This window comes from Neovison vison, chromosome 5 (assembly GCF_020171115.1).
Source record: "Neovison vison isolate M4711 chromosome 5, ASM_NN_V1, whole genome shotgun sequence".
NCBI lineage: Eukaryota > Metazoa > Chordata > Mammalia > Carnivora > Mustelidae > Neogale > Neogale vison.
The window spans coordinates 165,009,085-165,032,338 of NC_058095.1; the positions used below are offsets into that span (position 1 = coordinate 165,009,085).

The 23,254-nt window shown below is 51.1% G+C and overlaps 1 protein-coding gene across 2 annotated transcripts in view; it reads right to left on the bottom strand.

Annotated features, from left to right (window-relative positions):
- Positions 1-366: 366 nt before the first annotated feature.
- Positions 367-23,254, bottom strand: part of ANKRD10 (ankyrin repeat domain 10) — a 31,839-nt gene continuing 8,951 nt past the window's right edge. Inside the window, exons 4-6 of one of the 2 annotated variants that reach the window (XM_044250120.1) lie at positions 13,272-13,507; positions 4,944-5,186; positions 367-1,908 (exon numbers count right to left, since the gene is read on the bottom strand). In XM_044250120.1, the coding sequence (XP_044106055.1) occupies positions 1,433-1,908; positions 4,944-5,186; positions 13,272-13,507 (955 nt within the window). In that variant the 3' untranslated portion in view covers positions 367-1,432. The remainder of the gene's footprint in view (positions 1,909-4,943; positions 5,187-13,271; positions 13,508-23,254) is intronic. The other variant, XM_044250122.1, reaches the window with a different exon arrangement.

Sequence of the window (23,254 nt, forward strand, 5' to 3'; positions counted from 1 at the left end):
TGGCATTTACTAACTGTAATTTATAGTTTTAAAAGGCTTATGTTCATAAATGTCTGCTGGCCCAACGTTCAGTAAATTATGGTCATTGTCTTTTATGAAAATACGCAGGCAGGGACAATACTGCTGGCTGAGAGCAACTGATACTCCCCCAAGAGGCTCTGGGAGAAAAGGGTCCTAAGACTAGAGCATCTACATCCAGAAACCAAAAGTGGCCAGAAATTCCATGGGCAGGGCCAGAGGAGTAAAGTAAAATCTTACAAGCAAAATAAAAGGGGACACTCCACTCGTCCCTCCCTTCCTGTCCCCTGCGCGGACACCCCCACCCCCCTCCTCCACCCTAGAAAGAAAGCACACCCCAGGCACAGCTCAAGTGAGAGTTTTTTATTCAATCTGTAAAGCACAGTTTAAAAACAAGATGTTAGTAACACTCTTAGGACACTGGCTTGTTCAATGGACATTTTCTCTAACTTCACCAATTTTCATTACAAAAATCAGAAAAGTAAAAATTCATTACAATATTTGCACAGTGTGACCACTAGCTGCTTAAACAAAAGCTAATTTCTATAAAACCATAAACGTAGTGCACTTTTATTAAGAGAGACCCAAAATTCTCTCAGTAGATGGGATATACATAGTGGTATACATTTTAAAGCAGAAACCACCCCCCCCCCAAAAAAAAACAAGAAAAAAGAAAATGTAAGTCAAAATAGTCAGTTATAAATATCCTGACCCGACATTTCCTACAAATAGTAATTTCTACTACATATAAAGGAAACCGTTATCTGTGGTACAAACCGTAGAGACAAAGCAAGAAATGTGGGATAAAACCACGACAGGGCCGCAGTCAGTCCCGGATTGCAGCTGTTTTCAGTGAAACGCGGGGCAGGGAGCTACGGTGTTGACAAAGGGGCCGCTTCCGCCCCCAAACCACCACGCGTGCCTGGAAGAAGACCCACCACATGGCAAGTTGCAAAGTTTCAATGAAAAGACTTTGAAAAAGACAAATGTTCTTTTTTTTCAAGAAATCTTTGTAAGGCTGTACTTTGCATAGGGAACGAGCCGTCTTCTGTCATAGATTCTACAGGTTAGAGCAGAAGCAAGCTTTCCAAGAGGACTGTGGACCAGGAGTCGGGAAGGACGGCAGTCTACGGTGACGGGGTTCAAAGGAAAACACCGAGGCTGGCAGCCGAAAAATCAGACTCGGAAAGAGGCCCGCCAACCCGCGGAGGAAACACCTGGGCGCTAAGTCAGCCGTCCTCATGCATACAACAGGACTCACGAGGAACTTCTCAAATACAAGCTGACTTTGTCAGAAAGCCGAAGTATACAAAATAGTACAAGTCGTGACATTGCCTCAAACGGGCGCTACGTGAGTATTCACGGTCGGCTACCAGGAGGCATGGGCGCGTCCACACGGTCAGGCTGCCGGTCTCTACGAGCCGTGGTACAGGTGCATGGCCCCCAGGTCGGCACCGCCGGGCCTCTCTGCCCCCTTCACGGAGCTGGGGTGCTCTGCCAGGCTACTGAGCTCGGGGATGCTTTCAGCGGTGTCCCCAAACCCATGGTAATGCCCGTAGTGCAGGTTCTCCTCGATGCCCTCCACCCAGGAAGGTCTACTAGCCACGCAGCTACTCGGGCTCCCGTTCAGGTGCAGAGAGCCGCACATCTCCGCGTTCGCGCCCACGGTCTTTTCTGGCTCCTCGGTCCCAAGGACACAAAGCGAACCCTGGCTACTCGGAAAAGGCCGTCCTTGAACGACGCCGTTGCTAACACCATGAGCTCCTGGTAAGCTCTGGTCACTCCTGCTCTCCGTCCCATTGAGCTGTGTCGTGGAGGGGAAGTCCAAATGTCCACTGATGACACATCCATGTGTCAGTGTGTCCGACGCGGGGCTACTGGTTTTCAGATCTGCATTGAGAGACACACCTGTCACCAGAATTCTGAACCAGAGGGAGGAGGAACTAGAACAGCTGCATTGCTGCCGCAACTCTAAAGGGTTTACTTAGCTTCTTTTTTTTTTTTTCTTTAAAACAAACCAGTTCCTCTTCCGGAGGTAAAAAACCGCATAGGCAGATTTAAAAATAGAACCAACAGCAGCATGTTCCTGGTAAGACAAGACACTTCTCTGGCTTTTGGCTGCAGCGAGCGACTGACTGCGAACGCCTGAGGCGACGGCTCTGCGGCAGGAAAAGGGCCGGCAGCCCCGGAACGCCGCCGGCAACGCCCAGAATCGAGAAAGTGCTCTTGTGTCAAGACCACTTTCAGGAAGACGTTGTAAAAATCCCCTGCGGGACAGTCCAGCAGAACGAAGTGGGAGGCTTCCCACAGGGTTAGAACAAAACCCCACCCCTCTCCAGCTCTTAAGGAAAGGAAGAAAGAAAGGGGGCCGCCGAAACGGGGGCCTGGGGGCTCCTGGGACCGGGCGAGGCAGCGCCACGCGAGCTCTGGGGACGCGGCCCACGGCACGGGAGCTCAGATCTCAGCGACCCTCGCGTCCGCGTGGCACCTGCGTGGCTCGGCAAGCGGCCGGCGAGGACGGGACGCTAAGCGCTCTCATGCGCGCGGTCTGGGACTGCGGCGCAGCAGCGGAAGCCCTGGCAGGGCCTTCCGAGTTCGCCAGGTAAGTGGACTCCGACGTCCAAGGCTTCCTTCATCTAAGGAGGCTACGGTAAAAAAACGCTTAGGTTGGGAAAATGTTGCTTAACCTGCACAGGGAGACATCCACCAAGAGGAGATGTCTTGGGGGGAATGACAGAGTCGATCCCAACACACCCGAGCCCAAGGGGACAGCGATTACAAGGTACTTTTCTGTACAAGGAAACCCGGGATTCAATAGTCACGTTCATAGGAGTTCACAGAACAGTACAAAGAATGAGAATTAGGTCTTGCTTGGTAATAGGAAATTGTATCTCAATGTTCTGAGCTGTTAAAGCAAGGTATGGGATTAAACACGAGCGGAGTCCCACGACCATTGGAACGAGGACATGTTTCCGCACCCACAGGCCCCCGACACAGTGTGGCCCTCCGCAGAAGGGCTGACTTTCCGCCTCACCAGCCAGGTGTCTGATTTGCACTTGGACATAGGTTTCTGTGTGTCCCGCAAATCTTCCTGCCAATAAAAAATCGTGGCCTGTTCAATGAACAAAAACACCTTCTACACATTCCATTAATCATTTTCCTGGCAGTTTAAGTGATAATCATACTTTATAACTGCTATAAATTCTTCAGAGGATAAGGGACTTTTTTTTTCTCCCCAAATTAAAGGACAGCTCTTTTATTTAGTTAAAACTCAAGGCTAGAGAAGTAGTATTTCAAGAACTGAACATGAAGTAGAATAAGAAGAATAAAATGAGCTAATCCCAGAGAACTTTTATCAGTGTTCCTGGGTGATGAAATTCAGGAGTATGATGGCGACCTTGATGGTCACTAAGACAAATAACTGTGTCCCAGTAACAGACACGGACATGAGGTGTCCAGGGGATCAGCCCTGAAAAGGTCCAGGAGCACTGGGTCAGACGTCGGAGTTGCCTTGACTCAGTTCTCTGTTCGAGCTCCGTGCGCACGCATCTCCTCTAGTCCCCGGGGGGTGCGAGGGCGCGCGCCAGACGCAATGTCAACACCAAGGCTACTTGATGACCTCATGTCCTTGTGGGAAATCTAATCCAGCTGAGCACGAGAACGGCGGGCATCCTAGAGACTGGCTCTTTGGGACCCCGCCTGGCTGCCTCCAACACCGTCCTAGCTCCTTGCCCCTCACGCCTCTCCGGGCCCGTGCTCCCGCACACCACCTGCCTGCCCACGGCACGGCCCCCAGGAGTTCAGCCCGTTCTGTGCACGTGGGCAGACGGTGCTGTACGCGAGGTGACCGGAAGTATGGCGCCGTCACACAGGACAAGCTGGGCTTGAAATAAAAGTGTGGCCTTTTCAACGCGGCTGGCTATTAAATTTGGCCTGAAAACGCAGGACGTTAACGCCTGAAGTGTAAGGTTACTTCTGCCTTTTAAAGCATGTAGCTATGTCATTTGTTTTGAAAAGTTTTGAGTTTTGTTACTTGTCTTTAGCCAAGGTCTTTAAATTACTAACATATTAGAATTTTCCATAGAAAATCTACCCATTTAATGATGTGGCAAAAAGGTGATTCCACCTGTAACCCTGTAGCTTCTAGAAAGATGTACACATTTTCCTTCCATTTTTAGTCACAGAAATGGTTTTTCGTGTATGTCTGGGAAGCATAATGCATAATCTCTTACCCCAGTGAAGAATTTAGCATAGAGACATAATAAAACCTTAAACAAACCAGTATCTATGTCTATATACATTAACACAGTAAGAAAACTGCTAAGATGTTTTCATGGTCATCTAAAGAGAAAATTGGCAGAGAAAAGTGTTAACTCCAAGGAAAAGTCTTGAGAGATTCTGAATGCTCAAAGAAACAGCCTTTAACCATCGCCCGTGCGGAGACATGAACACCTGCAGCGTGTACGTGTCTGCGGGCCACGGCGCCCAGCGCTTGGCTGGTCTGGAGCTGCCGTCCCAGAAACCACAGCAGCCAGCAGAGGCGAGTGGGAGGCCCCACGCTGGCGAGCCCAGTCGCAGGTCAAAACCATCTACCGTCCTCCATGTCCACAGCAAGTCATCCTTGCTGCGCACCAGGCGGAACGACTAGCAACAGATGTCTGGTGTGTTCACCCGAAGGTCACATGTCAGGAAAGTAAGCATGCGAAACCTCTTTGAAATTAAACAAGGCACGTTAAGCGGAAGCGTCAAACCAAAATAGGAAGATTGCACTCAAACGTCTCCTATCTACAGAATGCACCCGACACACACATCCTCGTATCTACAAACTCGCCCCAGATGCGCAAACTGTAGTGTAACATTCTTTAAAACGTCGGACAACAAAGTGCAGCGCTGGGAAGGACACTCGGGTCAGAAATAGTACGCACACTGGCTCCTGCAGCGGCAAGGCGTTTGCATCGCTGAGACCGTGTATACTTCTATTTCTCTGGGTCCGACAGAACCACCCTCCTGCTGTCTGCTGTCTTCGACCATGGGGCTGCTGCCGCAGCTAACAGGGAACTGTCCACTCCCACCTGTGACAGCCGTGAGCTCTCTGTCGACCACCATTTTGTCAGCTTCATCGTCCGCGTCGCTGTTCCCCAGCGGCGTGCAGGGACCCGAGCTCCGAGCTGCACAGAACACAAAGGCAATTTTAGATCTCTGCACCCGCAAGCTTTTAAGATCATGGTTTCTCCCTCCTTTTTTCCTCTACGAGCCCTGAATGCTCCCAATCTGTGAAAACAACGGAATCCAGGGATCAGCAAGGAGCCTAGAGCACGACCAGGAAACTTCCCGAAATGTGCAGCTCCAAGGAAAAGTCACGGGATTTCAGACACTTACTCTACCTGTACCCAGGGGCACAGATTCTCCTTCATGGCTGGTCCCTGGAGGAAACAAAGCAGTTCTACGACCCACAGAGATTTCTAAATATGTTTCTAAGTTCAGCATACTCTGTATTATGGCCCGAAATGTTCCTTCAGTTATTTTTCATAAAAAATATGGGCACCTGGGTGGCTCAGTGGGTTAAGCCTCTGCCTATGGCTCAGGTCATGGTCCCAGGGTCCTGGGATCGAGCCCCATGTCAGGCTCTCTGCTCCGCGGGGAGCCTGCTTCCTCCTCTCTCTCTGCCTGCCTCTGCCTATTTGTGATCTCTGTCAAATAAATAAAATCTTAAAAAAAAAATACAAAGACAATTCTTGAATAACATAAAAACCATTAAAATCATCCTAAATTAAAAAAAAATTCACTAATCTCAGTAGTAGAAAGGAAAGTAAAAGCCAAGGTTAAATACTGTTCTGGGGGCATGGGCCCGTGCACCAAGGTACAGTAACACCAGGAACGAACAATACAGTCCTAGTTCCAAGATCTTTGAGGCTGAAGTTACACGCATTCCTCAAAACAAGATCATTCTCTGGATCTTGGAGGAAAACAAACATGCACATTTAATCACGTTTCCTGCAAGAATCACACTCATTGTGTGGAAACACTCCCCTGGGCACCTTCCCTGGGCGCCCCCACCCTGCCCCCAGCGGCCACGTTCTCGTGATCATGTGGCTTTCTGGTCTCCGCACACACATGCTATTACAGAATCGGACCCCAAGATCGTCTTCATGCCTTGCTTTTCTTCATCCACCATGGCATGAATTAAGCTCGTGAGCAAAGTCCAAAAGAACCTTTTAAAGTCAAGTAAGAATCCGCTGTAGGGTCGCATTCTAACCCCTGCAACTCCCCAGCTGTCCTGTCGGGAGCACCACAGTCGAAGCCTCACCTCGGCACCTTCTGTGTACTTCTGGGTCTTTAATCAGATAAATTTCTGGGTCAAAGTATATATACAATAAACAACTTTTGTGCTAAATCTTCCCAATAAACATTTAAAAACAGACATGAACTCTGCAGCTTCAGTTACTTCTGATTTGCAGGCAGGAGTCGATTTTAATAGATGTAAAAGGAAGGAGCAAACACACGGGCTCCAGACTGCCGCTAACCCTAAGCCAAACCGCGGAGACCAGAGAATAATGTATGGTCTTCACGAAGAGGAACACAAGTCCCGGACGACCGGCATGTGGGAGAAACAGAGCAGTGTGACCTGTGTAGCTGGTCTGCACAGGCAGGAGGCCAAGGTCACTCACAACACAGGTGCTTTTAGGCCCGAGGCATTAAGCCATGGATTTCCGGCTTTCCCACTCGAGGCTCTCCGCCTTCCTCCACGGGCCCCCATCGGTGCTAGGCAAGCTGCCACCCACCCTGGGAAGCAGGTACTTTCCACAAGTCTGTGGCAAACTGGCCACCCTCATGAGGGGGCGGGGGTGGTGGTGTTCAGGACCTTCGGGGAGACCTCAGCCAGTCATTTCAGAGACTGCGGAGTCTCTGAGGAGCCTGCGGCCTGCGTGGGCAGACCGGGTCCTGCTCCTTCCTCTCCTGCGCCTGGTAAGCTGTCCTGGGAGTTCAGTGGTCCACGGAGAACGGGCACACGCCAGCCCAGCAAAGCCGCGGACGGACGCCTCTGCGAACGGGGAGCTGCACGGGGCCACAGCACGGCGTTCAGTGTCTGTACTCGTAAGGTCTGCTCTTCAGGATTCGGGGGCCGGGGTTCCTGGGGACGGTGAGCCCCGAGCTAAGTGTGCCATTTCACATGTCTGAAAAGGAAAGCAGTTTACAGAAACCCCGACAGGGGACAAATCTGAAAGCGCTTCCTGAGAGCAGAGTTACTTATCCTCTCGTCCCTTAAGCCCAGTGCTCAGAAGGGGGACCGTATCCATGGACGAAGCCCACTCTGCAGCCTGAAAAGGCACAAACGCAGGAAGCAAACAAACATGACAGAATCAGGAGAGCGGCCCCCTGGAAAGGCCGGCTGTGAAGAGCGGCAGCCCCGGGGGGCCGAAGGGGCCGCGGGCAGAGGAGTCTGGGGACATTCAAGGTCAAACGAAGAGGAGGAGCCGGGGGCCAAGGCCAGTTTGCCGTGGAAATGACTCCGGGAAGGAGAGACCCAGGCAGAGCACGGGCCCGACTCTGGAACCCTGCCACCTCGCAGGTGCGCCGTCAGTGCCGACGGCTCCTCGGAACCGAAGGGGACAAAACCGAAACCGACCCAAGGAGTCCAGAAACTCTTTCGCAGGGGAGCATATGCTAACGCACTCAGGCCGGTTCCCCACAGACAGGCCGTCTTTACAGAGCATCGTTGCCATGAAGCACCTGCAAGGCTTCTAGAAACTCCGCGGCAGACAGTCCGGCTGCGCCCGGGCCGGGTCGCTCCAGCGTCTAGGAATCCGCGGCACAGGCGCAATTTACTTTTTAAACCCGTGTGTTACGAACCGAGATGGACGCCGGCCTCTCGGAACCGTCGGAGCATGGCGCCGGGCACACTGGTCTGTCCCACACCCATTCCTCCCTGCCGAAGGCGCCACGGAGACGTGCCACGCTGGTCTGAGAAGGGCAGCTTCGCACACACAACGCGCGGCGTCTCTCCCCGAGGGGTCGGTTTGGGCGCTCTCTGGGGTTCGGAGCAGCAGCACCTGCTCTTCCCGTCTCTCTACCCACCTCCACAGGAAAAAGCAAAGACCACGACACATTTCGTTAAAAAAAGTCCTTACCTCCAAGTCGGCCACAGGAGGCATTTGTCGAGGACACAAGATTCCAGCACACGTTAGCCGCGGACCATCTGCGGCAGGACACTGCCTAGCAGCGGCTCAAGAAAGACCCTCCCAGCCTCCTTCCTGCAGAGGCGACTTTGCAAGCATGACTGACCACGGTCCAGATGCAGAACCGGGCACCGGTACGGCCGTCTGAAGCCGCGGCCAACTCTCAGCAAGATTCTACGGCCACGGGTTTGCTTTCCGCGCCAGCAGTCTGAAAGCCCGGGGGGCGGTGTCCCTGGGCTTTTGGAAGGCGGGGAGCCCTGGAGGGTGCTGTCGGGAAGCGGATTCCTGAGCTGGCTCGGTACGGCCGGGAAGGAGCACGTGCAGGACAAAACCGAGTTATGTTTCACTTTTTAATAGTGAACTCTACGCCCAGTGTGGGGCTTGACCTCATGGCCACAAGCTCCTACTGAGCCAGCCCGGCACCCCCCAAACACGAGATTCCAACTGCCAAGGACACCTGCAAGCTTACCTAGGGCTCCTGAAGAAAGCCCACTCAGGCTTATTTTAACGTTCAAGGCAGAAACGTCTCTTAAAAATTCCATCTCTATGGTCACATCATTGTGAGGTGCTGGCGCTCTGGCTGGCTAGCAGGGTGCGAACCCCTGGACCCAGCACAAGGGAGCTGTCGGGCACCCAAACACTGCCAAGTAGGTTTGCACGACAGACCTCGGCGAGGCTGGGCTCGTGGCACAGACTAGTGACCTCCTGTCGTGCATCTTCAGGGTGCCGGTGTGGGGGTCCCAGGTGTGGGTCAGCCCCCAAGGGGAGTTGGCCAGGAGACCCAGGACGCTTCGCATGCCTGTGGTCTCCCCGCAGAACGGGGAGTCCCAACCACTGGCAAGCCCTCACGTACTCGGGAAGGAAAGTCTCCCCCGGGGGCTTCCCACCGGTCATAATCAATCAGAATGATTTCTTACCCACTTAGCACAATTTACCTGGATAACAACTTTTTAAAGAAAGGTTCTGTTTAAATCAAAGTATGACCTGAGGCCGGAATGAAGATGGTTCTGTCGTGGGGGAACATTTCACAGACTCTAAGCTCCCGCCACGGCCCCACATGCAGCAGTGAGAGTTCTGGAAACACCATGGGAGGCCTTGGGGTTCTGTGAAAGGGGCAGGAGGGAAGGTGCACAGGACGGCGGGCTCCGGCCATGGCAGCTACGCTGCTCTGTGAACAGAGGGGCCTCCGGAGGCTGGAATTCGAGACGGAAACGGTGCACATCCCAGAGTGCTTGGTTCTCCGGCGTCATTCAGATCACCATTCCTGGACGCTAAGCCTTCAGGGATCCAGACAAAACAATCCTGTTATTCCAACCGCACTGTTCTCTTACTCTGGTCAAACACTTCAACTCTGCCCCTGAAGTCAGTCGTGCGCGTCTCTAACGTATGGGATCCCACCGGCGGGAGCCCCGTTTGGAACTGGGGAGGCAGTGGATCTCCTGAGACTCGGCTCTAAGTAGGCAGGCGTGTCACTCCCCCGCTCCCCCCACGGCCGCCGCGCGTCTCCGCTGTGGTCTGGACAGACACTGAAGAGAGAGTGCACACTGTTTAATGTGAAGTTTATCCAGGGGGAAGGTGTGCCGAGAAACTTCTCATTGCTGATTTTAAACAGGACCATAATGCTGTAGTTTTCCTAAAAGGTGTTTTTGTAAGTTAAATACCTATACATTATGTTTGAAATTCTAAGATCAGTACTATATCCATCTGAATTAAAAACTGATTAACGAGATCTAGTATCAACACAGGCTCCTTCCTATGGCAACTGTTCCCAGTCACAACACCCTGGTCGCTGGCTCAGTCTGCAAATCACGCTGCCCCTCCCTGCTCCCGACGTGGGAGCTGCAGCCAAAGCAACTCCTGATTAAAAGAAGGAAGTGTCTCCCACGGACAGGACGGGCATTCTTTCCCAACCAGTCTCCCTGGTACCTGGGCGGGTTTCCAAGGACCACACACATGGGTAACGGGACCGTTACTCCTGAAGGTTAACAGAAACACTAACAGAACCGTTACCGAGCCCGTCACTGAAGGACACCTGTCAACCCACCTCGAGCCAACGGCTGATAAATGAGGGAAAACACCCCGAAACCCACTTATATACTCGTGCTTCCTTGTGCCACCCCAAATGAACAAAACCCGATCTTATGCCACAATACTTTTAATTAGGATCAACCGCTGAAGTGACTTTGGACTTGACTTTACGCTCGAGTTCACGGCCCCAGGGACTAGGTCCACGCCCTGACCAGGGTGGTGGGGTTGCTGGTGTGAATGCTGGGGCGGGGGCATTTCACACAGGGCCGCTCGAGGCTCAGCCCGCCCCCCAGCGCAGCAGACGGCCAGGCAGCAGCGTCATTAACCCTTCAAGTTCTTCTCCATCCGTAGTTTCCAAGGGAAATCACACCAATGACATTACAACATCTGAAAACAGTTTAGTGGAAGCAGGGACAGAGGCCACTTTCTGTGCAGAAGAGTGGGGAACTTTGTCTCAGGATTCCAAAGTAAAAAAAAAAAAAGTTAAAAAAAATAAATTCTCAAGGCACACTTAAAAACTTCTGGAAATAACTTTTATGAACATAAAATGCACATTAAAAACACAAGTGTGTTTTAATTCTTTAGTTGCAGAAAGACTGGCCTGAATCTCACTGATAAGGTCTAAGCTGTGAAAGCCCAGACAGAACTCCTGGCCCTGAAAAGCCTAACTTGTACCTGGGGAAGAACGGAGACAGAAAATTTTAAACTCTTTTAAATATGTTGACATGGGAAGTTATTCAAAAGGATTTTATATGCATGTGTTGGGTAAGGAAAAAATGCTTATTTTTACTCTGGTGTGAGAACCAAAAACTTGTTTGCAAAATGAATAATTCAGAATGAGCAAAACCTGAAGCTCAGACATTTAAATAGCAAATCAAAACGAGATGCCAGATATTAAGTGAACTACAACAACGGATCGTGAATCGCCTACTGGACTCCGAGCCCGGGGCAGAAATCCTCGCACAGGCAGACACAACTTCCTTCCGAAAACCCAGGCAGCTGGGGCAAAGTCATGAGACCCACAGCCCAGCCCCCACGCACGGCAAGCACATCATGATAAAATGAAAGCGGTCGTCGGCACTCACAGCCCCCGCCCCCCGAGGAAAGAGGCGCGGGCTGCAGGCCTGTCCGTGCTCCCACAGCCATGACCAGAGACACACACACACGCTCAGGGATGTGGGAGACGCTGCCCGGGACCAGCACTGCCTGGGGGACGGGAGCGAGGACGGCCCGGCTCGGATGTCTCCTGCGATGGTTGACGGACGGGGCCGCCGCCGGGGCGGGCACCACAGCCCAGCCTCGGGGCCACGTGCCTCAAAGCCCCGACCCCGGCCGAGGAGCGGGAACCGGCTGCCCGGGGAGTCTCAGGGGCAAAGCGTGCATCTCTCACCCTGTCGGCCAGAACACACCCGCCTGGAGGAGGGAAATAACGCCCCCTCCACATCTATCCACCCGCCCGATTCTTCGGATCCGTCTGCGTGGTGACAAGGTCTAGGAAACATACATTCTGGTCTCTTCAGGGGCGTCAGTAAGGAGACGCTGGCAGATCCGACCGACCGGAGCGCGGCAGAGCCTGGCTGGAAAAACTCTTTGGCCCGTGTCTGAGTCTTGTTAGAAGGTCCAGGGACATCCGTCTTCGCCAACCAGCAGAATCCAAGATTTCTGCTGTGAACCAGCGCACGTGCACATGGACACGTACCGGTCCGCTGCCCGAGGGCCCATGAGCCCGACGCTTTGTGTCGTTCCAAAGTACGAAACCAGGCATGAAGCGGACAAGAAAGACTATTTTAAAAAAGTGGAAGCTCTTAGAGGGCTTTTAAACTACATTAGGAAAGACTCGGCCGGAACACGTACACATCAGTGACCGTGCCGGACGACAGCTCCCGGTTAGGCCCCGCGAGGGCGGACACCTGCTTGCTGGTGCTCATGCCCTTCCGGCATTCTTAGAGAGTTCTGGGACTCACAGAAGCCAGGAGTTTCGTAAACCACCACCTCAAGTTCATACATTCATTTCTACAAAAAAAGTCTGAAGTTTCCATAGTCACTAAGTATTTAAAAGCAGTTAAACAATTTTATCAACTTCATAGTAAAAGAAGTCCATTTTCATCCAAACACTGTCCGGTCAGACTGAAAATGTGCAGCATTGGGAAGAGGATCACGTGGACCCCCGTGGGGGTGTAGGCAACGGAGGCCTTCAGCTGCCCAGGTTTTCCTCCTCCTTTCCTGGCATAGCTTTTTATTTTTTTAATCAAAGGGCACAACTTTGTCCTTATCCTCAGCTCTCTTACCCGAGCTCCTAATTTCAACGTGGTTACTTTTCACTGCCACCTCTGTGTGTCCCTCTCTGTGTCGCTTTGTTAAATACTCTTGCCCGGCCAGCGGTCTGTCCTGTAAGCTCTCTTACAGACAGCTGCACACACACACATTTTTCTCTAGGTGAAGGGGAGCTGTTTTCATCAGAGCCTGACCAGTGACTCTGCTTCACCGTGAACTCCAAAGTAACCTGGAGATAAAACGGTGCAGAACACGGATAACTCACTCACAACTCACTCACCTTCCAGGCGTATCCTCGGGTCTTGCCACGACACACACCCCGTACTGTGGGTGCGGAGACCAGCCGAGGCAAACCTCTCCCTGCCCAGATGTGAAACCGTGTTTTGCTACCAGACCAGCAATGTTCTTCATAAGCTCAGGGACATTCAGAGGAAACAAACACAAAAAAATCAGGCACGGTGGCGGATTTTTTTAATAGTTATATTTCAAACAGGCACAGGAAAGAGCGGCAGAAAACCGGGTGTGCACAAAGGTACGCGCACACGCACACACTTCCGTCTGAGCTGCCAACACCGCCCTCTCACCGCTCCCCTTCGGTTAAAGGGCCAATCTTCCAGGGGCCACGGGGGAAAAAAACCACAACTGCACCAGGCTCCTCCGGGCACAGGACCCTCAAGCGAAGGTCTCCTCTCGAAGGCGCTTCCAGCCATAAAAAAGAGCCCAAGTTACCGGAAAGAGGACAGTGCCCCCCTCCCACCCACCAAGGGGTCTCACCTTCAGTTCGAGCCTTCTTCACTCCAAAGGGCTCTGGATCTTCCAAGCATCTCTTGCGATTGGCTCCCGCACTAGTATGATTAGGGAATCGGCTCTGATGGCCCCCGTTTATGGGGCCGTTATCATAGAAACGGCTCAGGTGACAGTTCTGCAGGTTCAAGAGAAACTGGGTGCACTCTTGGAAACCCTGGGTTTGAGCAATGTCTGCTGCTGTCAGGCCACTGGCGTTCCTCAGGCTGCGTGACACAAAAACACCGAATTACACCCCGCCGAGCGCTCACCTGTCTCTGCTCCTGCTGACCTGACTGACTAGCTCAAGGGGCGGCAAGAGGACACGGAGGTACCGCGAGCCTCCCTTACGGGGAGCTCTGGTCCTGCTGCCGTGCTAACGGGGCTCTTGCGCACATGTGATCGCTAAGCGAGGTCGGGAGATAGGCATTTAAAAATCAACACGCTCAACTTTAAAAAAGGTATCTTCCTATTCAACTTCTCAAATCATTTCTTAGGTCAGTCTGAAGAACCTAAATTTATGCTGACTTCAGACTTAACCTGGACCTGAATTCTACGTTATCTGCATAACTGTAATAATCCATTCCTTTAGCTCGAGTAAAATCATAACAAACAGACATGTACTGGAATTGTCCATGGCATTTGTAACGATCGGCTTCCTCAAAACAGCGCACCGACAAGCCAGATTTGATACTAGCCCGTGACACTGTAAGTGGAGGTCTAGAAGGAGGTCCTGATGACAGAGAACTTACCACTGGGGGAGACGGGAGAGGCCAAGTGTGTGGGTCTGATGCGGCTCTCTGGCCTGCTCCGGAAAGCCTGCGGTGGGAGGGCGCCGGCATCGGGAGCATTTGAGCGGGGGGTTCCTGGGGTCCCGTCCCGGGGCGGGGAAGTCCTATCAGTGTTCAGAGTGCACACCGCGGCAGCTCACGTGGCCGGCCACGCCAACAGATGAAGGTTGGGGTCCCCTACGGCAGCCAAGACACAAACTAAAGTAGGAGGTGCCGGCAGAAGGCGAAGGGAACCACCTCGATCCCACAAATATGAAAGAGCCACCTGTAAACCACCAGGAAATACTAAATACTAACGGCAAGACAGGAAAACACCCTGCCCCATGAGGTCAAGTGCGAGCCAGGGAGACAGGCGGATGGAGTGAGTGTGCACCAGAGGGGGGCCGGCTCCCGCGTCTGCTCGGCTGAGCGAGGCCACCGGCCTGCGGTCTCACCGAGTGATCGACGCAGCACGGCGAGGCCTGCTCCCGGCACGGATGTGAGCGTGGAGTGAGGATCGCCCGGCAGGGACAGACGGGGGCTCTCACCGTGAAGAGAACGAGCCTTGCCAGCCCTCAGGCGCCTAATGCTGCAACCGAGAAATGAGAAACCTGTACAGTTTCAGATCCTCGCGAACACGTCTCTGCTCTTTAAAGCCCAAGATAAAGAAATGTTTCCTACGTGTTGGGGACAGGCCGAAGCGCAAACTCGGTTTGATCAGATAGAAAAAGAGAAGACCTGAGAATCGCAGAAACCCAGCAAGTGCAGAACCACTGGGGCCCAGACCTGCCACTCTGATTTCGTGTCTATGAACCCTAACGAGTATCCCACAGCGGGGTATTATTTTGATGGTGATGGAGAAGCTAAACGGAAAGGCAATGCGGACATGAGGACACTGTGAACTGCGTCACTTCCTTGTACACACAGTGACCATACAGTGAGTTTCCGAAGCTGCCACGCTCCGGACATGGCAACACTAAGCCAGGTGTTCAGCTGAGTGAGTTTTTTAATTTTCAGGGGCCGCCCCCAGTGCCATCGTCCAGAAAGGTCTACTTCGTCAAGAATGTGGGGGTGTCTGGAAAGCTCAGTGGGTTAAAGCCTCTGCCTTCGGCTCAGGTCCTCATCCAAGGGTCCTGGGATTGAGCCCTGCATCGGGCTCTCTGCGCAGCTGGGAGCCTGCTTCTCCCTCTCTCTCCCTCTGCCTCTGCCTACTTGTGATCTCCGTCTGTCAAATAAATAAATAAAATCTTAAAAAAAAAAAAAAAAGAAAGAAAGAAAGAATATGAACAAGGTAACAGCCATATGAAAAAAAAAGTCTAATTCTTCAAAATTTGGAAAAATGAAGACCTGGAACATACGCCAAGTTTATAAAATGATCTCTTCTACACAGAAATAGGGACTTGCTCTCCAGCATCCGAGAACACGGAGCCAGGCTGACGGGAGGGAGGACTCGGGCAGCCCAGAGGATGACGGGGAGCAGCTCACACGGTCTGACGTGGCACCTGCTGCCACGACCTCACGGAGGAAAACACAGCCGTTGACAGCAGCCGACAGGCTCAAGCTGTGGGGAAGAATTTCCAAAACACACTCAAAGCCTTCACTTTCCATTCAGAAACAACACCAGACTGGACTCAGGTCAGAAGAGCAAGCGGACTGCTTTCCCAAGGAAATACAGCCTGAGAGAAAGACAAGCACGGACTGGCGCCCACCTCCAGGGACTCTGGGGACGGCCCGCGTTTGGGTGGGGGCATGTGCCGGGACCTGCGACAGGAAGGCAAGGTCCCCCCCGACCGTCCAACACTCGCACACGTGAGTTACAGATTCAAAACTCAACAGAAGGACTGGGGCCAGCCCACACCATGTGCGCCCGCGTGCGGACGGAGCAGGCAAGAGGGAACAGTCACGGCTCAGACCGGACAGACTCTGGTCCGCACACACCCTGGCGGGACGAGAAGTCAGAGGGATCCAAAAGGGAGATCAAGACATTCTAGGAGACAAAGGAGCAGAATCAAGGAGCTAATAATCTTGGCCCTGTCCCTACAGGATTATCAGAAACAGGGACCCATGCTATCTTTTCTCTGCTCCCAGTAAGCTACAGACTTCCAGCTACATGAGCAGACCCTTGAACAAGGAGGGGCTGGGGGGTACCGACCCCTGTGCAGCCACAAACCCACTTGGAGCTGCTGACTCCCCAAAACTTTACCACTGACAGCCTACTGTTGTCCAGAACATCTACTGATAAGATAGTGTTTGTGAATACGTATTTTATACGTTACACGTATTATATACTATATACTTACAATAAAGTAAGCCAGAGAAAAGAAACTGTTATTAAGGAAATATATTTATAAAAACAAATCCACATATGACAGGACGTGCACAGTTCAGGTCCCCGTTGTTCAAGGGTCAACGGTGTATTCCTTCCCTTATCACTGAGCATGGAATGTGCACGACACAGGGTTCACGCTCTTCTCCAGCCAAAGGATCTCCAAACACCTGACTCGGTCACACACCAACAGGCCCCCCCATTTCCATACCGTCACCCTCCCACCGTCTACCCTGCCAAACGTCCGACCCCCGAATTCTGTTCTGCTTACGCCGTAGCGCGCACGCTAAGACACTGCCCGCACAGGAGCGCTGGGGCACGCTGATCCCGCGGCGGGTGCTCCCCCTTCGGAGGGCGACACGCTGCCGGTGCCCGCTCTCGGGACACGCCCGCTCACAACCACTCAGGTCTGTCCTTTCCGCCCCAAGGTGGCCACGGACCATAGAGAGCAACAGAGCAAGGCCAGGTCATTCGTGGACATTGACACAAGAATTTCATGTAATTTTAACTTGTCACAAAATAATTATTCTTTTGATTTTTGTTCAACCACTTAAAGGGTACAGATCATTCTCAGTTTACGGGCCACACACAAACCAACAGCAGACGGGATCTGCTGAGTAACACGTGGCTGGAAGACGATCCTGCTAACCCGTCCTCTCTTTTTATGAAATGTGTCTGTCCATGGGTTCCTCAAAGCTCTCTTTCTAGAAATTTTATGTACTACTCAATTCAAACAAACAACTTTTAAAAAGCTGCCAAATCGGTTAAATCACAGAATGTTAAGTACCAAGAAAAATATCCAGAGGGAAAGTACAAGCCACCAAGACCACATGAAGCAGCAGGACCGCTGTCCCTACTCCACTTGTGTGTTTTCTGTTAAAAGCTCTGGCGTCGGGGTGCCTGGGTGGCTCAGTGGGTTAAGCCGCTGCCTTCGGCTCAGGTCATGATCTCAGGGTCCTGGGATCGAGTCCCGCATCGGGCTCTCTGCTCAGCGGGGAGTCTGCTTCCTCCTCTCTCTCTGCCTGCCTCTCTCTGCCTGCTTGTGATCTTTCTCTCTCTGTCAAATAAATAAATAAAAATTAAAAAAAAAAAAAAAAAGAAAAAGAAAAGTCCTGGTGTCTTAGGATCAGGCCACGCGCTTACGATGAAGGACGTGAAAATGGCCTTCACCAGCCGGACTCCCTCAAGCCACCTTTTCACAGCTCAATAAGCAGAGGGGACTTTCAAACATGCCTCAGAGTATAAAATCACGTGGGTTTCCACATCAAGGACTAGAATAAGGAATCATTAAATGGAATCGTTCTCAAAACCTGGCCTTTTTAACAAGAGAGGCTCACAGCTCTTTCAATCTGTTTTCCACCTCGTTCCGGACAGCTTCCATTTTGCCGTCGTAAGAGCTGAAACCGTGACCCTGGTGACAACGCACCATCCATTTATCAAACCAAACTCTGGTGTTCCGAGTAGAAACAGAAATGAAACCTCCGCTCCCTCCCTTACTTCCCGCCAGTCAGGGGCTGTGGCTGCGACCTGGAAGCAGGCAGGACGGCTCCCCATCCCCGTGATGCGCTAGGTCTGGACAGTACTTTCTACTTCCTTCATTTTGGAGAGAGGAAGACAGAGCGTGGGCAAGCAGGGGAGGGACCGGACAGAGAGAGAATCCCAAGCAGACCGTCCCCTCCACCGCAGGCGGAGTGAGAAGCCTGTGTGGGGTTCAGGGCTCCACCTCACAACCTGAGCCGAAACCAAGAGCCTGGCCCCTCGCCCGACGGTGCCGCCCCCGCCCGGCGCTTTTCACCCTGCGCTGCGCACGGGCACGTGGGGCACGGCTGCGCCACGCTCGCTGCCAAGCGCTCCTCTCACGGTCAGGTGCGGGGCTGGGGTCAGGCTCAACTAGTCTACACACGCTACGCAAAGGGAACATTCTAAAGGATCTGGAAGAAATTATTCAGAAATACTCTCAAAACCTATACTTTACATGGAAACTGGGGTAGTCATGGCAATATACACATTATTTTTAGCCAAATCTTTTAAAAAAGCATATGGTTTTGAATTTTGCATCTTCGGTGTGATGCACTTGGGTGAACGCAGACTACGTGTGATCCGAAATTCACCTCTGTCCATTTCGGAAGACGAGGACCCCGTGGACGCGCCGTGAGGTCGTTTCTAAAAGCTCTCCATTCACCCGCTCTGATATCCAGCTGAAAAATCTTTGAAACTGGGCAGAGATTTTAAAAATTAGACATCGATCACCTTGATGTTCAAAGTGGGTCTAGTGTGTTGAATTTCCAAAGTCAATGGTCTTAAAAAAGAAAAAAAGTTGACAGGATCAAAATTTTGGGGGGGTTGGGGGTGGGGTCACTCTGCCGCAGGGCCGGCACCTGTAGGTTGAAGCTCCTGGGACACTCAGAGACTATGAAAGTGATCTCAGAGCAAGCCACCCCTGTCCTCCCGGGGCACCAAGCACTGTCCCCGAAGCACAGTGTGGAAACACGGAAGACACGGAAAAATCGTCACTGTGAGTTCCATCTTCCGTCTTCAGCTGCTAACTGACAAAGAAACTGTTACTTTTTTAAGCTTTACTGACTAACACCCAAATGCGGAGATACGGTGCTTTCTGCGGTGATGTTCTGAACAGACAACTCAAGTGTCCTGTACTGAAGGGCCCTTCCTAGAGCACCTGGAGACAATGTCCCCCGGTGGCCAGTTTGTCCTTCGTTCTCCACTTACAGTGTCACGCCCCTGGAAGAGACGAGAAGCCGTTCCGGTAGGAACAATTTTTTAGTTTGAGAAACCACGGATCAAGCAATCACCAAAATATGACGTTTGGCCTCTGAGCCGTCACATCCCCTTCAGGGTGCTTTCTTTTTGTTAATGCCATGGGACAATGAAAGAATAGCCACAATTTTTCTATAAATAGTATTTCTGTTAAAATTCTGATCTCAACTTAACTATTGTTAGTTACAAATAAAAGGTAGGGATCATAAATTAGGGTAAGCAAAGCATGCAAATCTAGACTCTATATCTGAATTCCTAGATTAGCATTAAAACCAATCACCGCAACAAATACCTCAACCGTGTGGAGAGAGGAAGCCATACTGAGCACTCAATGCCACAACCGTAAGGTTTTCGGAGAAGCACCTGTGGCAGTTCTCAGCGGTTTCTATATGGAATGCTCCCCCTTTCTAGGATTACTTGAAAAAATCAAGTCAATTCGAATTACGTAGCTGTAAGACATTGACACGTGTAGGTTTTACAGATTCAGAATCTTCTCTGTGATTTAAAACGGGCAATGGTTCATGACACAGGACACTGAAATAATAAGGGATCACATATTCGCAGGCAACATTTGGATTAAAAGTACACAGACACACACGGGGTGCAGAGGCGCGGTCGGTGCGCGGGGCCGCCGTGGCTCCACGCCGCTGCCTTTCCACCTGCAGCTGCTGCCGGCAGGAAGCCCATTTAAATATGTCAATATTTCAACACAAGTTTCACAGTATGGACTAAAAACCATTCACTCACGATTCTGGTACTTTAAAATTTGGTATGCTGAATCTCAAATACATTAGTAACTATTCCTAGATGGAAATAAGCAAATACATGGAATCGTTAAAAAAAAAAAAAAAAAAAAAAAAAAGATTAAAAAAAAAATCACTAAATGTCCATTTGTACAGACAACATTAGCAAACATCTAAAATTTCTTCAGTAAAAGAAAAACACGTATTTTTAACCCTTTGGTATCCAAACTCTTAAATTACGAAGACTTTAAGTACAGTCTTCAGATAACAAGAGGAAGAAACTATTTTTTAAAGTATTTACCTGAATACATTTGGTGCCAAGTTTTCATTTCAAGGTCAACATCGCTGAGGGCAGTTTTACTCTGCAAGTGAACCCCAATCACATTTGCATACGTTAAACAGAAGAGTGTCATTTCAGGGAGACTGATAAAAGGCTTCATGTGCTCCCACAATAATTTAGCGGAGGAAAAAGAGATTTGGAAATCACTGGCTACTGTTTAGAAAAGCAGTGATTAAACAATTATCTGAGTCCATGTTACTCAAGGTGTTATGAGACGAATCAAGACTCCACACGCGTCAACAGCTCCAGGGGCGCTGGGCGGGCGGAAAGCGCTTCAGAGCTGTCTGGGGAAGCCCCTCCTGCCCCGGGCCGGCAGCTTCTCTGGCAGGAGGGGAAGAGCCAGACACCAGCAAGACGGGACACGTCTGCCGGAGTGACACCGAGATAAGGGAGGCAAGACTGGGGGAGGAGGGTGCAAATGCAGAGCCCCAAAGTCAGAAACGAGTTCAGATTTACAGTTCCCATAAAATCCACAGACTGTTATTCTGAGGGGCAAATATGTGAACCCATGAAAAGAAACTACAAATTCCAAACACGAGTGAAGAAACGGCTACCACAGGGAGCGGGCGCTACATCTGGCCTCGGGCAGGAGCTCCGAACAAACTCCCCAGGGGACATGACATGTGCTCCAGGCAGGCAGTGCCCTAAAGGGCGTTTTGCCTCCAGAGGGCTCTCTGGGTAAGCGCACGGGGCTGGATCGTAAACGTGACCACCAGTGATAAACCGATCTAAACCTACTCAATTTCCATTGAGAATGGCTCAAAGTTCAGTAGTGTAGATGTTTTTGTGACATTGAAACAAAATCCATTAAAATCACATTTTAGATGTTTGTGACTGCAGCCAACTGTGCCTGTTTTCTAAATTAGGCAAGAAGGATGCTTCCAGAGCGAGTCACTGAACTGGCTTACGTCAGGCTACCAAGGCTTCTCCTTATCTGATGACCGGTGGAGCTGTCCGCGGGGTCAGACCAGCTCGGCTGGAATGCAGTAGCTGCCCATCCGAAGAGCCGGTCGCCATGGGACCGGCGGCTTCCACAGAAACGCTCTCCTATCGGCTGCCCCGAGCCTCTGCCACGACCTCATTCAACAGCAGCACCCGTGTGGCGGGGCACGAAATGGGCCAGCAAATCTGCCCAAAACCCCAGCCAACGGTGGTTTCAGTCTAAATCCCACTGGTCCCTGTATTTCCACTCAGAGGCATAAAAAAGGCAATTTCAATACCTGGGTGATATGGAAACATTCACTTTACCGTCAAGAAAACGGAGTAACCGGGGCGCCTGGGTGGCTCAGTGGGTTAAGCGGCTGCCTTCGGCTCAGGTCATGATCCCGGCGTCCTGGGATCGAGTCCCACATCGGGCTCCTTGCTTGGCAGGGAGCCTGCTTCTCCCTCTGCCTCTGCCTGCCATTCTGTCTGCCTGTGCTCGCTCTCTCTCCCTGTCTCTCTGACAAATAAGTAAAGTCTTAAAAAAAAAAAAAAAAAGAAAGAAAACGGAGTAACCGAAATTAACGGACGCCCAGCTACTGAGAATGAAGCTACTCTGAGGCTGGAATCTGGGGTTTCCCACGTCAGTACTCGGCCGCTCTTCATCACCAGCGGACAAACAGCGAGTCTCGCTGCTTTCTCCAAAACCATGCAGGCAGAGTCTTCCACTGCTACTCATTTAATCACCAAAAAGAAAGACGAGGCAATGGTGGTTACGGGTCAGCCCGTGCCTCTCCTGATGCAAACCCCTGAGGGGGCAGCACTCGGCAGTGGCTGCAGGAACAGACGGACTGTCACACGAGCCAAATGTAGGACGCGGACAACCTCACTTTCAAGAACTCGAAAGGTGCCGGCCGTGCCTGAGAAGCACGAGAATGACAAGAGTCTGCAGAGGTTCCGTGGTTTAAAGTATGCAAACCCTGAACCCGGTCACAGAAGCACCGCTCCGTCCCATGGAGCTTTACTGGGGCAGGTCAGCAACGGCAAGCGACAACGACCGTCGCAGAAGCCAGAAACAAAACCTCACGAGAAAAAGAAAACTTGGCACCAAAACTCGAGATGTAAAATAAGAGAAGGAAAAAAAAACTGCATCAACATACTCACGTGTGGTGCTAGAAAACGTTACACATGGTGCCCGGCGGCGGACACGCCCCACCATGCAGACGCGGCCTCTATCGACAAGTGAGTCACACAACAAACCACTCTAGCCACAGACGTGGGGCACGCTTGCCCTCATCATTATCTACCCAGTGACCAAAACAAGCAGCAACTTAAGATTTTGGCCACTTTATGAAGCTGATACATTTAAAAAAAAAAAAAAAAAAAAGTAGGAATTAATAACAAAATTAATAATCACCACCAAGTGTGACAAAATACTGATAGGAGACAGCTTTCGATCGCTTCACAGGAAAAGGAAAGGGTCACATTACAGCATGTAATATGAAGAATTAATAATCTGGCCCATTGTGAACTGGAAAAAACATAAATCACTTTAGGTAAGTAAATTAACACTGTGCCCTCGATCCTCTTAAGACATAAAACAGAACAAAACAAAAAGGCATTGCATTAGCTAGGACTACTCTTTACCATGTGAGCAGTACCGGTAGGACAGGTCTAAGTACCATGACTTGAGGGGCTCAAACTATCACCTGTAGGTAGGCTAGAAGTGTTAAACTATAAAAATGTACAGAACAGACATCAAAAAGCAATTTACAAATTAGCTTCCCAGCAAAACTGGCAATTTCTCCAGATGTTAACACTAAGTAACCACTAAATAAGCACATATACAATTGATTCTTTGTGCTCTGTCTCCAGGCCAAAGACTTAGAATTTTAAGAATCGCTTTTGGCTAGGTGGCTCGAGCTAAGTATTTCTTCTAAAAAACATCTGAAGGTTCAGGCAAGGGAAATCACCACAGTGCAGGGTCTCGAGGGAGTGGCTCTCATAGTGAGAAGGAAAAGCAGCCCGGCACTTGAGGCCAGGCTCAGTCACACTTGGTGGGAAAGACACACTCGAGGGTCCTGTAACCAAGGACAGAA